This window comes from Taudactylus pleione, unplaced genomic scaffold (assembly GCF_031769625.1).
Source record: "Taudactylus pleione unplaced genomic scaffold, aTauple2 ptg000487l, whole genome shotgun sequence".
Taxonomy (NCBI): domain Eukaryota; kingdom Metazoa; phylum Chordata; class Amphibia; order Anura; family Myobatrachidae; genus Taudactylus; species Taudactylus pleione.
The window spans coordinates 4,351,005-4,363,975 of record NW_028284889.1 but is presented as its reverse complement, the minus strand read 5'-3'; the positions used below and the strand labels follow the sequence as shown (position 1 = coordinate 4,363,975).

The window sequence follows — 12,971 nt, the reverse complement described above, 5'->3', positions numbered from 1 at the left end:
TTCTAATCAAAACTATCTACTCTCCCGTAATGTCCAGGAGACTCCCGAATTTCAACGAGGTCCCCTGGGCTCCCAGGAGAGCTGACAACCCTATCATATACATCAACTTCTCCAGTGAAGTAGATCAAAGCCAGTATGAAATAACTGATATGTATCTTGTCGTCATGGCACCACCCCTGTTAAGTTGCCATATACTGTAATAATGTAGCAGGAATGGGGCTGTGATTTCACGACTCATGGCACTACATCTGGCCATAACCCCTCCAGGATCTCCCAGAGGACAGCATGACAGACTTGCTAGATGGTCGATGAACGATTTTGTGAACGATTTCTGGCAGTATTAAAATGAATGAAATCGTCCAAGTCTTACTGCAAACACAGCCAATGTCAGATATTGTTATCTGAAATGCGGGAATGTGCATCGTTGGTCGATGCATGCCCAACATGTCAAAGATATGAACGATTTTTACAATCGTTATCGTTCAGATCTTTAACAAAATTTGACCGTGTGTATGCAGCATTAGTCTGTTGTACAACAGAACACTACTGTTTTGTGGGAAACTCAATCTTAACTGCATCCCCTACATGGCATCCTCCCATGTTTCACATTCAGAATACAACTATGAATCCTCTGCAATGTAATAAAATTATTCTTAACCATTTTCTTAACAAAATAATATGTATTTAAAAATAAAAAATAAACATTTTCTATTTAAAAGATCATGATATACACCTGAAAACAATTTGCTTCCCTGCTTTTCACCCCATCTCTTAGTCCCCATAAAAACTGAGACAAACGCGGAACTGTCGAATGTATACGTGCTCATTTAAGAAGGTGAATGAGGAGATTTTTGAATATTCAACCAATGACGCTTTAATTAGATCTTTCCTTATTTTTTAATTTTGTTTTTATTTATAAATTTAGTTTTTACAGTAATGCTTTGTTTAGACCAATTAAAATAACCAATTAAAAGATATAATTTTTTAAAAAAGGCTACTTATTTTTGTTACATGCAAAATAGAATAAGTTTAATGTGTATTTTTTTTCAGTATTTTCCATGTCCTTTTAATGCCATTTTATCAATACAAATGCAAATTTTGCAGAAAAGGTACATGGAAAACAGTGTACACTGCATTAAGATATTCTTTTGTAACTGTAAGCTGCACCATCAACAGTTATTTCTCCTATTCAGAATTTGCTTCTAATGCATTTACTTAAGCCAGTGGTTCCCAAACTTTTTTGAATCACGGCACCCTAGAGTATCAGCATTGTTTTCACGGCACCCCTAAGCCAAAAGTTTGTTGAGAAATTGAGTAAAAATTTAGTAAAGTGAAGTAAATTGTGCTTACCTGTCATCCTTAGGGTCAGTTATGTGGTGGTTCACAGGTTTGGGCTTCTTTTTCTCCACATATTTACATTAAATTGACCATAAATAATTTAATTTGGTGCTCGACCACCAACCTGAGGCACCCCTGCAAGTGTCCCGAGACACTCCAGGGTGCAGTTTGGAAACCACTAACTTAAGCATTAAAAATTAGCTGTGATGTATTATATTGTTGCAGTTGGTGTAATTCATGAATTGTACTTAACACCTGCATTTTAGAAAATATACCCCCAGGATTCTCTTATTTACTAACAGTCGGATTGAAAATTGAGTACAAAAGCGACAGAAATATCCCTAAATAGGCTATTAATAAACAGGCGATTTTAGCTACTAAACACCATTCCAAGGAGACACAAACATGTGGTGCACTGTGGCATACACGTTAACTCCTGACACCAGTTCCTGTAGCATAATTCCCTTGACCTGTTCCTCATACTCATTATAATCCACCTACACAGGTCACCTTCCTCCAGTGCTGCGTGTATAGCGTCTTTCCAGGGTCATCTTGGATTTGACACAGCATCAGATGTCTGAAAAACGCTTCGCACACTGGCGCTTGTCACGTTTTAAATGCCAAATAGAATTCACCGCATAAACTACTGCCTGCCACATGGCTCGCTTTCTTCTTGAAGATGTGTGTTGGGCCCAGAGGCCAAATAACTCCTCGATGATAGACAACAGGGAGCTTACCAACACACAAATCTCCTCATAGTTAAACCTGACATTGCGGCCAGATTTAGTTTAGCCAGGTCCCCCCCGATTCGTTCTGGCCCTCTGCCTCCTCCATCACACTATCCTTACAAACTAGATCCGTCTCCTCCACCTCCCTATCTTCTCTTGCCTTACTACTGGCAGCATCCATAACAAATAGAAAAATAAATACACAAACTATCCAGGCACACACAGAGACACACTGACTAAGACTAAATATAAAAATTAGACAAGACAAAAAAAATAGACAAACTTCAAAATTACAATGAAAAAAAAATAAGAAAATGACAGGACAAAACTCTCAGAAATCACATTTTAAGCACATAAATGAAATTACCACTCTCCTGCTAAACACTCCTCTTTCCTCTCTCTCCACAAAACTCCCTTTCAAATTGCTTGGGTGTATGCCAGCGTTTTTATAACGAGTTTCTGTGGTTTACAGTGCATGTGGTATGTTTTGACCAATAGCAGTACATTAGGAAGGGTTTGTCGATTTTGTAGGTGATTTTGAAGTGCACAATCCAAATTCCATTTTTAAACTGCTGAAAATCGACCCACATCGCATTTGTTTTTTTAAATAGATTTAAAAATCAAATGTTGGTAAAATATGAGATATGGTAAGAACTTACCCTTGTTATCTCTATTTCTACGAAGTCCATAGGGTTCCACAGGATACCTTGGGGTATAGGTGTGACGTCAGTCGCAGGGCACCAAAGAGTTAAGCTTTCAGCCTCCCAGGATGCACTAGGTCCCCCTCCTATACCCCGCCCCCGGGCCAAGGCACCTCAGTTAGTTACCAAGCCCTAGGCCGGAGGAGGAGAAGGAAGAGAGAGAACAAAGATCTGGACACATACAAGAATCACATTCTCACCAGAGGGAGACGGAAAACCGGTGACCAGAGCAAAGCCCATCTGCAGCACAGGTGCGACAGGGCGGGAGACCTGTGGAACCCTATGGACTTCGTAGAAATAGAGATAACAAGGGTAAGTTCTTACCATATCTCATATTTTATACTTCAGGGTCCATAGGGTATCCACAGGATACCTTGGGGATGTCCCAAAGCAGTATCCTTTAAGGGTGGGGACGCTCCTGTGCAGAAAGGAGAATCCGCCGCCCGAAGGAAGCATCCTGAGAGGCGAAGGTGTCAAACCTGTAATACCTCACGAAGGTATGGACAGAAGACCACGTAGCAGCCTTGCAGATCTGAACTGCCGAGGCACCACGTCGAGCTGCCCACGAAGGACCCACAGACCTAGTGGAATGAGCCTTCAGAGAAGGAGGGACCGGTAGGCCTTCATGAAGATAAGCTTCAGAAATAGCCATACGGATCCAGGCTGCCAAAGTTTGCTTTGAAGCAGGCCAACCCTTTTTACAGAAGCCATAGAGGACAACAAAGCGTCCGACTTCCTAAACAAAGAAGTGCGGTCAACATAAGTCCTTAAGGCCCGCACAACATCCAAAGAGGCCTCACCCACGGAAAGACCCGGTGAGTTAAAGGCCGGAACAACTATTTCTTAGTTAACATGAAACTGGGAAACAACTTTGGGAAGAAACTCGGGCCGAGTGCGGAGCACTGCCCTGTTCCCATGAAAAACCAAGAAAGGGGGTCTACAAGAAAGAGCCCCTAACTCAGAAACACGTCTGGCCGAAGCAACGGCCAGAAAGAAACAGTCTTAGCTGTTAGCCATTTAATATCCACTGAGCCCAGTGGTTCAAACGGCGGTCCTTGGAGAGCCCTCAGGACCACAGCCAAATCCCAAGGCGCCACAGGTGGAACAAAGGGCGGCTGAATACGGAGAACACCTTGCATAAAGGTGCGCACATCCGGGATTGTAGCAATCCTACGGTGAAACCAGACAGATAGGGCCGAAACCTGTACCTTCAAAGAAGCAAGGCGAAGCCCATGATCTAGTCCCGCTTGCAGGAAGGCGAGAATCCGAGACAGACGAAACTCCCGCGGTGCATAACCTCTCGGTCGACACCACTGGAAGAACGTATGCCACACGCGATGGTATATCCTCGCGGAAGACGGTTTCCAAGCTCGTAACATGGTACGCACCACAGAGCTGGAAAACCCCCGGGACCTCAGCATGGCCGTCTCAACAGCCACGCCGCCAAAGACAGCCGAGTCAGGTCCGGGTGAAGACAAGGACCCTGAGACAGAAGGTCCGGTCGTAGCGGCAACCGCAGAGGACCGTCCACGGACAGACCCTGAAGGTCTGAGAACCAGTGTCGTCTGGGCCACGCGGGAGCTATCAACAGGAGCGTCCCTCCTTCCTGTTTGAATTTCCGGATTACCTGTGGAAGAAGGGAGACCGGAGGGAACAGGTATGCGAACCGGAACGTCCACCGGACGGACAGAGCATCCACCAGAGACGCCCCTTCGTCTCTTGTGCGAGACCCGTACACCGGCAACTTGTTGTTGTGCCGGGACGCCATGAGGTCGATTTCTGGAAGACCCCACCTGTCCACCAGTAGTTGAAAAACGTCCGGGTGCAGGGACCATTCCCCTGGATGAACGTCCTGGCGACTTAGAAAGTCCGCCTCCCAATTTAGCACTCCCGGGATGAAGACCGCTGATATGGCCGGAAGATTGCGCTCCGCCCAAACCAGGATCCGAGAGACCTCTACGAGAGCCGCCCGACTGCGAGTTCCTCCTTGCCTGTTTATGTAGGCTACGGTGGTAGCATTGTCCGACTGGACCTGCACCGGGTGACCCTGGAGAAACCGCTGTGCCTGCAGGAGAGCATTGAAGACCGCACGGAGTTCCAAGATATTTATTGGAAGCTCCGCTTCTGTCGGCGTCCACCTGCCCTGGAACAAGTGTGGACCCGAAACTGCTCCCCAGCCCCGAAGACTGGCGTCCGTTGTCAACAGGACCCAATTTGGAACCCAGAACGGACGTCCCTTGTTGAGGTGGGTCGTCTTTAACCACCACGCAAGGGACAGGCGAACCTCCGGGGTGAGCACAATCGTCTGGAACTTCAGAGACTGAGGCAGCCCGTTCCACTTGGACAGGATCAGGTGCTGCAGAGGTCTGGAGTGAAACTGGGCATATTCCACCATGTCGAACACCGACACCATGGAGCCCAGTAACCTCATCGCCGAGTGTAAGGACACCCGGCGGCTGTGCAGACAACTGCGCACCCTTGACTGTAAAGCAGAGATCTTGTCCTCCGTCACGAAGATCCTTTGCTGTCAAGAGTCCAATAAGGCTCCAAGATGCAGAATCCTCCGAGACGGGATTAGAGTGGACTTCTGCCAGTTGATTAGCCAGCCGTGCTGTTGCAGCAGTGCAATGGTCAGGTCCAAGTGGTGTAACAGGAGCTCTGGAGATCCTGCCACCAATAACAGGTCGTCCAAGTACGGCAACATGCGGACTCCTTGCAGCCGCAGAGAAGCCGCCATGACCGCCATCACCTTGGTGAAAACACGTGGTGCTGTCGCCAGGCCAAAAGGTAACGCCCGAAACTGGAAGTGGTCGCTGCGGATTGCAAACCGAAGGAACTCTTGATGGCGCAAAAGAATAGGGACATGCAGGTAAGCGTCCTGTATGTCCAATGACACCATGTAGTCCCCAGGTTCCAGCGCCAGAATGATGGACCGTAGGGTCTCCATCCGAAACTTCGGGACCCGCATAGACTTGTTGAGTGCTTTGAGGTTGAGAATCGGACGATATGACCCATTGGGTTTCTGTACCAAAAATAGATTTGAATAGAAACCCTGGCCCCTCTGGGAGAATGGAACAGGCACTATAACTCCAGCCTGGAGCATAGTGTGCAATACCTTCCGCAGCTCCGTAGCCTTGTTCCGGTCTGATGGTAGACCCGCGGTGAAGAATCGAGCCGGGGGTCTGTGCCGGAAGGAGAGGGCGTACCCGTGGGAGACCACCTCCAGAACCCAAGTGTCTGTCGTAGTGAACGACCAACACCGGGAGAACTGCAGCAGGCGGCCTCCCACCCTGGGATCCCCCAAGGGGAGACCCGGACCGTCAGGCCGCAGGCTTGTCATCTTGCTTTGGGGGCCGGACGTCTGGTACTCCATGCCTGTTTCCGGGGCTTGACCGATTTCTTAGGGCCAGCCTGTCGAGGAAACGACTGTGGTTTGGGCCTGCCCTGGGCCCTAGATGACCGAAAGGACGATGGTCCAGAACCAGAAGGAGCAGCGGCCGACGGGAGACAAGCAGATTTGGCTGCCGCCAGCGTGGCCACAATCTTATCCAGATCTGGACCGAAGAGAACTTCTCCGGTAAACGGCAACGCTTCCAGACCTTTCTTGGAATCTGCGTCCGCCTTCCAGGATCCCAGCCACAAGGTGCGATGAGCAGCTACCACTGCTGAAGAAATTCTAGACACCAGAGTACTAATGTCTAGAGCCGCCTCGTTGATGTAGGTGGCCAAATCACGGAGATTGCCAATCAACTCCGCCTGTTCGGCCGGACAGTCGGATTCAAAAGAAGCCTCTAATGAATCCGCCCAGCGCTCCATCGCTCTGGCAACCCAGCAAATGGCCATAGCCGGCCGTGCTGCCCCCCCTGCAAGGGAATAAGCGGACTTCAGGCAGATTTCTACCTTGCGGTCCGTAGCATCCTTAAGGGAGGACATGGATGGCATCGGCAATGTGGCACTACGGACAAGACGGGTCACGTGAGAATCCACCTGTGGAGGGGATTCCCACTTAGCAAAATAATTATCCGCGTCTCTGCGGCTGGTATCTTTTGCCAGGTTGTTTCCACGCCTCCTCTAAATGGTCCACCAACGGACCCGAAAGAGGAAAGACTGTGGCATCGCCCTTCACATCTTTGAAAAAGGCATACTTAGATTTAGCCGCTGGGGGAACTTCGTCCTCAATCACCAAGGCTGTGCGGACCGCCCGAATAAGTCCAGGAATATATACTTTGGACTTAGCATCAGCGTCCTTAGTATGGAGAGGTTCCTGATCGTAAGGATCCAGAATCTCCCCATCATCAGACGTCCCTTCGTCATCCTCATAAGGAGCGGACAGAGACGCCACCGGCCTTTTATGAGGCCGCATCACAGACTCCCCTTGCAACACATCCGACAAGTGCTGTACAGAACTCGTCAGGGAGTTAACCCACGCTGGCTCCTGAGAACCCGGGAGCGGGGAAATAGGGAGACTGTGGGGTACCACCAATTGTCGTGGGAACCCCTGCATGGGTGACGACACCACAGACTGCTGGGACAAACCCATCGGAGTAAACGCGGGCTGCGGAGCTAACTGGCCCACTAAAGCTGTTAACGCCTGAGCGAAACAAGCCCAGGGCGGCTCCTGTACCGATGCTGTAACCGTAATAGGCCGCGCCATGGACAAACACTGCCGGTAAAGGCCCTCCGCGCTACCCTCCCCCTCCGCTAACGGTACTTTGCACGTGGTACACTGTAGCCGGAGGGGAAAATCACTTTCAGACATGATGGCACCACGTATGTGACCTCTCTCACCAATTAAGTATTAAATAGGCGAGAGACCACCCTGCAGCACCGCACCGCAAGGGCTTTAGCAGAAAGAACAGGGACAGTAATAAAGCTGACAGTTTAGAGAAGAAAAGTTACAGGCAGCGCTAGCACAGTCACATACAATGCAGAGAAATAACAATTCCTGCACTAACAGCGCTGATCACTCAACTACACAGACACAGGGCCTGGTAGGACACAGCGCTGCATACACAGACCTGAGCCACAGCGGAGGAGAGGTATGCGGGGGGACCCAGACCACGATGCTTCCTTCCAGACTTCCAGCAGCGTTCACCATGCGTTGCAGAGAAGATGGCCGCCGAGGAGCAGAGAGAAGCTGGCCTGGGGGAGTAGCGCTGACACAGGACCAGTCAGCACAGTGCAGAGAGGGCTGTGTGCAGCGGGGGAGGCGCCGGCTGTGAGACAGGGAAGGCGCGCTCCCCTGGCATGCATTTAACCCCTGGGACGCCGCAGCGCTACCGCTCTGCTGCGGTCCGCTGTCCCAGGGGGTAGTGGAAAGCGCAGGTTCAGTACCTGGCTCCACGCTGCAGCCAGTCCCCAGGGAGCCACCGCTGCTTACCTTTGTCCCCCTTGGATCCGGCCATGGTCCGGAACATCTGGGGTCACCGCTAGCTGTGACCCCAGATGCTCACCAGCATCCCCGGATCGGTACCGGCGTTCTGGTACCGGCGGGGTTGTAGGGAAGACAGCATGGACGTCAGGACTGACTGTCCATGCTGTACATCCAGATGTGCAGCCACAGCTGCACTGAAAAAAGCTTCAGGGGCTCTTCTAGCCCCCACTCCGACAGGTGCACCCGACGCCGGCCGGGCACCAAACTAAACTGAGGTGCCTTGGCCCGGGGGCGGGGTATAGGAGGGGGACCTAGTGCATCCTGGGAGGCTGAAAGCTTAACTCTTTGGTGCCCTGCGACTGACGTCACACCTATACCCCAAGGTATCCTGTGGAACCCTATGGACCCTGAAGTAGAAATTAGAGATTTGGCCAATGATTCATACTGTTGATTTTAAGTCGATTTCAGTCGATTGAAATTAACATAAAAATCGACTCAAAAATCGACCTTTAGTAAGTATACCCCCAAGTGCCTCTTAATTGCCATACACTGGATCAGGATATCAAGCCAACACGTTTCGTCTCTGACAATGAGATGTTTTCAGTAAGATTTCCTCTGAGGTAATGAGGGATATTAGCAGCCTAACTTTATTTATACCATATTTATCAACCACAATAAAAATCAGGTTATGTAAATGAAAGTTAGAAATCAAAAAGGGCAAAGCAGGATATCCTGGAATATGAAAGGGTTCCATGAATAAATTAAATTAAAATGATAAATACATCCAAGATAATCTGCAATCAAAAACAGATTCACATAGCACAGCAACATACAGTAGCATAATTTCAACAAGAATATGAATTACAGCTGTAAGTAATGAGAAGCATGAATTAACAAAGAATCATAAAGATAGAAGGCAAAAGATAATTTTTAATCAAATAGCACAAACAGAAATATATTAAGCAGAATAACATAGTAGTGTTAATGGAGATCAACTGAATTGAGTAATATAAAAATATAGAGAGCAGATAAATGAGTGGTGAGTGCAACTATATCCCTGAAAATCTAATAAAATCAGTGCCCCTGAGATAGGGGGACATTGCAAATGCTACTTTTACTTTGTAGTTTCAAGATTTATTATATAGAACTAGAGGTGACTGTAATTTCAATAACAAGAAATAAGAGATATTAGCTCTCCAAATCTTGTAAAGATTACATCAATATATCTTAATGTCTAAAAAGAAGACTACTTAGGTTATAAAAGCTGTAATGAATACTGCATCATACTAGCGTTCCCGCTAGGCTGTTTTAGCGGGGCGCCGCGCCCTGTCCGATTTCTAAAGGGCAGAATTTTGTCTTTATCCTATATATGTAAAGGGCACTGCATAGGGGGGACTACTACTGGGGGCACTATATAAGGGGCACTGCATAGGGAAAACCACTACTGGGGGCATTATACAGTATAAGGGGCACTACTGGAGGCACTGCATAGAGGGGGCTACTACTTGGGGCACTATATAAGGGGCACTACTGGTGCCACTGCATAGGGGGGACCACTACTGGGGGCACTGTATAAGGGGGAACTACTGGGGGCACTGCATAGGGGAAAGAAAATCTAGGCGCTTAAAAACACACTGTTCAGACAAAAATGTACCTGCAGCGGTAAATGGCAAAAGGGTAATATTACAACGCCACACAAAAATGAAAAGAGGAAAAAAACAGTTTGCAGATGATCGGCATCAATGAAAACAAAAGTACTTGATAAATGTGTTTTTCATTTATACAGCTATACAGACTATTTGGCTCTAGAGCTACAGATTGATACATTTATTCATCATTTCAGCAGCATATTTCTTTCAACTTGATTTTACCATTGTCTGATTTATGTTTTATACTTGTTCTTTAATGTTTTTCATGTCTTTATATATATAGTTTCAATATTAAATGACTCATTACTATAATTATTATTATTCCAACTTCTCTTGCTTTGGTTTAATGAACAGCGCGGCACTGCATAGGGGGGGCAGTTATGGGACATAATTGTTTGAGCATGGGGACAACTATCTGACATAATTAGTGGAGGAGGAGGGAAAGTTATGGAGCATAATTATAATTGTGGGAGGGGGGACCATTCTGAGACCTAATTAAAATTGTAGGAGGGGGCAGTTATGGGACATAATTGTGTGAGGAGGGGGCAGAGTCTAAATACCGCAGTATAGCTTTGTGGCCCTCTGGAATTTTTTAATGTGGCCCACACTGTCTTAAAGGTTGAAGACCCCTGATCTATGCTATAGTAGTTAAGAAAAAGTGAAGAACATCAAATTGTAGTCACATTTTTCACCTCTTACCACTAAAGTATAAATCATTTTAAATATTTTACTTATACATAAAAAATCTAATAAAATGAAAATATAAAACTTTTTGACATAGTCTAGTCCTATTATATACCATTTTCATTAAATATAATAAAGTAGAAATATTATAATTGATAGTTAGACATTGTTAAGAACACTCCTTTTTTCTTTTACTTAGTCTAACAGTAAAATGAGCATACATTGAAAGCACCTTAATTAAAAATAAGGTATTCATAAATGAAATAAAGATACTAAGTTGGACGAGATACACATTGGAAGCCTGGTGCTCAGATATTTTCAGTCGCATACAGTTTGTTCTACCAATGACTGAGCAAATCGTTACAAATGAGTGTGTACCCAGTTTTAAGGAAAGAATGCAATGGGTTCTCTGGTCCTTGTAAAACACACCTGCACCCCCACACCCTTGAATCTGCCTACAACTGTGTCCTCATACACTATTGCCGCAGCACATCTCGGTACGCCAAGTCCTGTACGACATATAAGTGTATTTTCACTCGAATATGCACCTTAGTCAAAATAAATGTGACAAAACCGCTTAACAAGACTGCACTGATTAATTTTATATGCAACATTTGTACTGTATGTCTGTGCAACGGAGTCTGAATTTGTATACAAAGTGCTACGCTGCAGTGGCAATGGCTTTTTTTTCACACCAAGTTACACTGTGCTTCATCCACTACTTTATACATATTTAAAATTAATTCCTGTGCAGTTAAAGTTGCAGCCGGTGTCTCTGGTACAGATTGAGTGGTGTTTTACTGCATCTGCGGTGCAAATACGATGCAAATTTAAAGTCACTACACTACATTGCTCAGCGTGGCTCTCTCGTGGCAGGTATATTGAGGCTAGATGTGCAAAGAAACATATATACTCCAGCTTCTGACATAGGAGATAAATTAAACATGTTACAGAACTGGACAGGATAAAGAATGACTTGTATGTCAAGAAAAACATGAAGTAAGCCTCTTCATACAGTATGATGTCAGAATAAAATTGTAACACATTAGTACAATATTCCATAATGCAAAAACAAATGCATCTGACTTTCTGATTCAACAGTAAAATTCAAACAAGCGCATACAGTACCTTGGTGAAAGTAGATCAATTAGTGATGGAGTAATAATGAGTTCCTGTGATGAGGCAATCCTCATAGGCTTCAAAGGGTAACAGTGGACTAGAGCTTGCATATGTGCAGAGCAGCGATCAATGAATTTAAGCATCTGCAAGAATGTGAAGTATTTTATATTATAGTTTGTGAAATAAAACAAAACATAAATTCAAATAGTTACAGGGTATAGCTTAAACAGTTAATTAACACTTTATATGATTTACTTAATTTACTATCATTCCCAAACGAAAACATGGACAGTGCATTTTCTGCTTTTGTGGTGCCTCTGTGATGATGCTTTGTGCAACTAAATATGGATTTGCAATCTTTAAAAGGATTGTGTATACTGGCTAAAGTGAAACTGTTCTGTCAGCAATAACTTTTGAGGCATCATTTAGGTTTATCTTTCATGTGCCCCATTATTATATTGGTATGTACCTATAGATGCTGTTTTCCCTGTAAGGTTGAAAGTACAGAATTGTTCACACTGAAAGCAATTGCAGAAGGCAGATATCCAGTTTCTGTCATGATGCATAATAACCAAGATGTCATTAAAAGGCTTTCTGGCTCTTCACTAAACCATGAACACCATTCAAAACTAGCCCAGTTAAACATCTTGTTCCAGACGCTATATCTTTACATTTGGAAGTAGCATGAGATACACTGCAACTACTGTAGCACTCATTCATCCAGAAATTCCTCAGTCTGCCCAGCTTTTTACATCAGTGCCTCACAGGCTGGGTAGTAAATCTTATTATCACTGACAATTTTTCACAATGGAAGGCAGCATGTCTGAACGGGAAATTCTGCCAGCATAAGCTCTACCATCCGAGGCCGTCATGTACCGTATATACTCGAGTATAAGCCGAGTTTTTCAGCACAAAAAATGTGCTGAAAAAGTACCCCCTCGGCTTATACTCGAGTCAAGTGTAGCGCTGACCAGACGGAGTTCGGTCAGCGCTACACACTGCCAAACACACAGCCGCCGGAGCTGGCAGCTGCGTGTTTGGTGTAATCAGCAGCCGCTGAGAGTCTGTTAGACTCTCAGCGGCTGCTGCTGCTCCCACTGCGGGAGCCATCTTCCGGCTCCCGCAGTGGGTGATGGGAGACACGTCGTCATGACAACGTCTCTCCCATGCAAAGCGGCCGGAGGAGCGGACAGCGGCGGGACCAGGAGCGGGAGTTCAGGTAAGTGATTTTTTTTATTTTATCTTTTCACGTCTCTCTCTACTGGGGGGGGGGGGGGACTACAGGGGGCACTACCAGGGGGCGATGACTACAGGGGGCACTACCAGGGGGTGATGACTACAGGGGGCACTACCAGGGGGCATTATCAGGGGGCGATTA

The 12,971-nt window shown here is 46.2% G+C and overlaps 1 protein-coding gene across 3 annotated transcripts in view; it reads right to left on the bottom strand.

The window, feature by feature from the left end:
- Positions 1 to 12,971, bottom strand: part of TEX14 (testis expressed 14, intercellular bridge forming factor) — a 377,640-nt gene that overhangs the window by 295,395 nt on the left and 69,274 nt on the right. For all 3 annotated transcript variants that reach the window (XM_088449540.1, XM_088449541.1, XM_088449542.1), the window contains one exon: positions 11,603 to 11,736. In XM_088449540.1, coding sequence (XP_088305666.1) covers positions 11,603 to 11,736 — 134 coding nt within the window. The remainder of the gene's footprint in view (positions 1 to 11,602; positions 11,737 to 12,971) is intronic.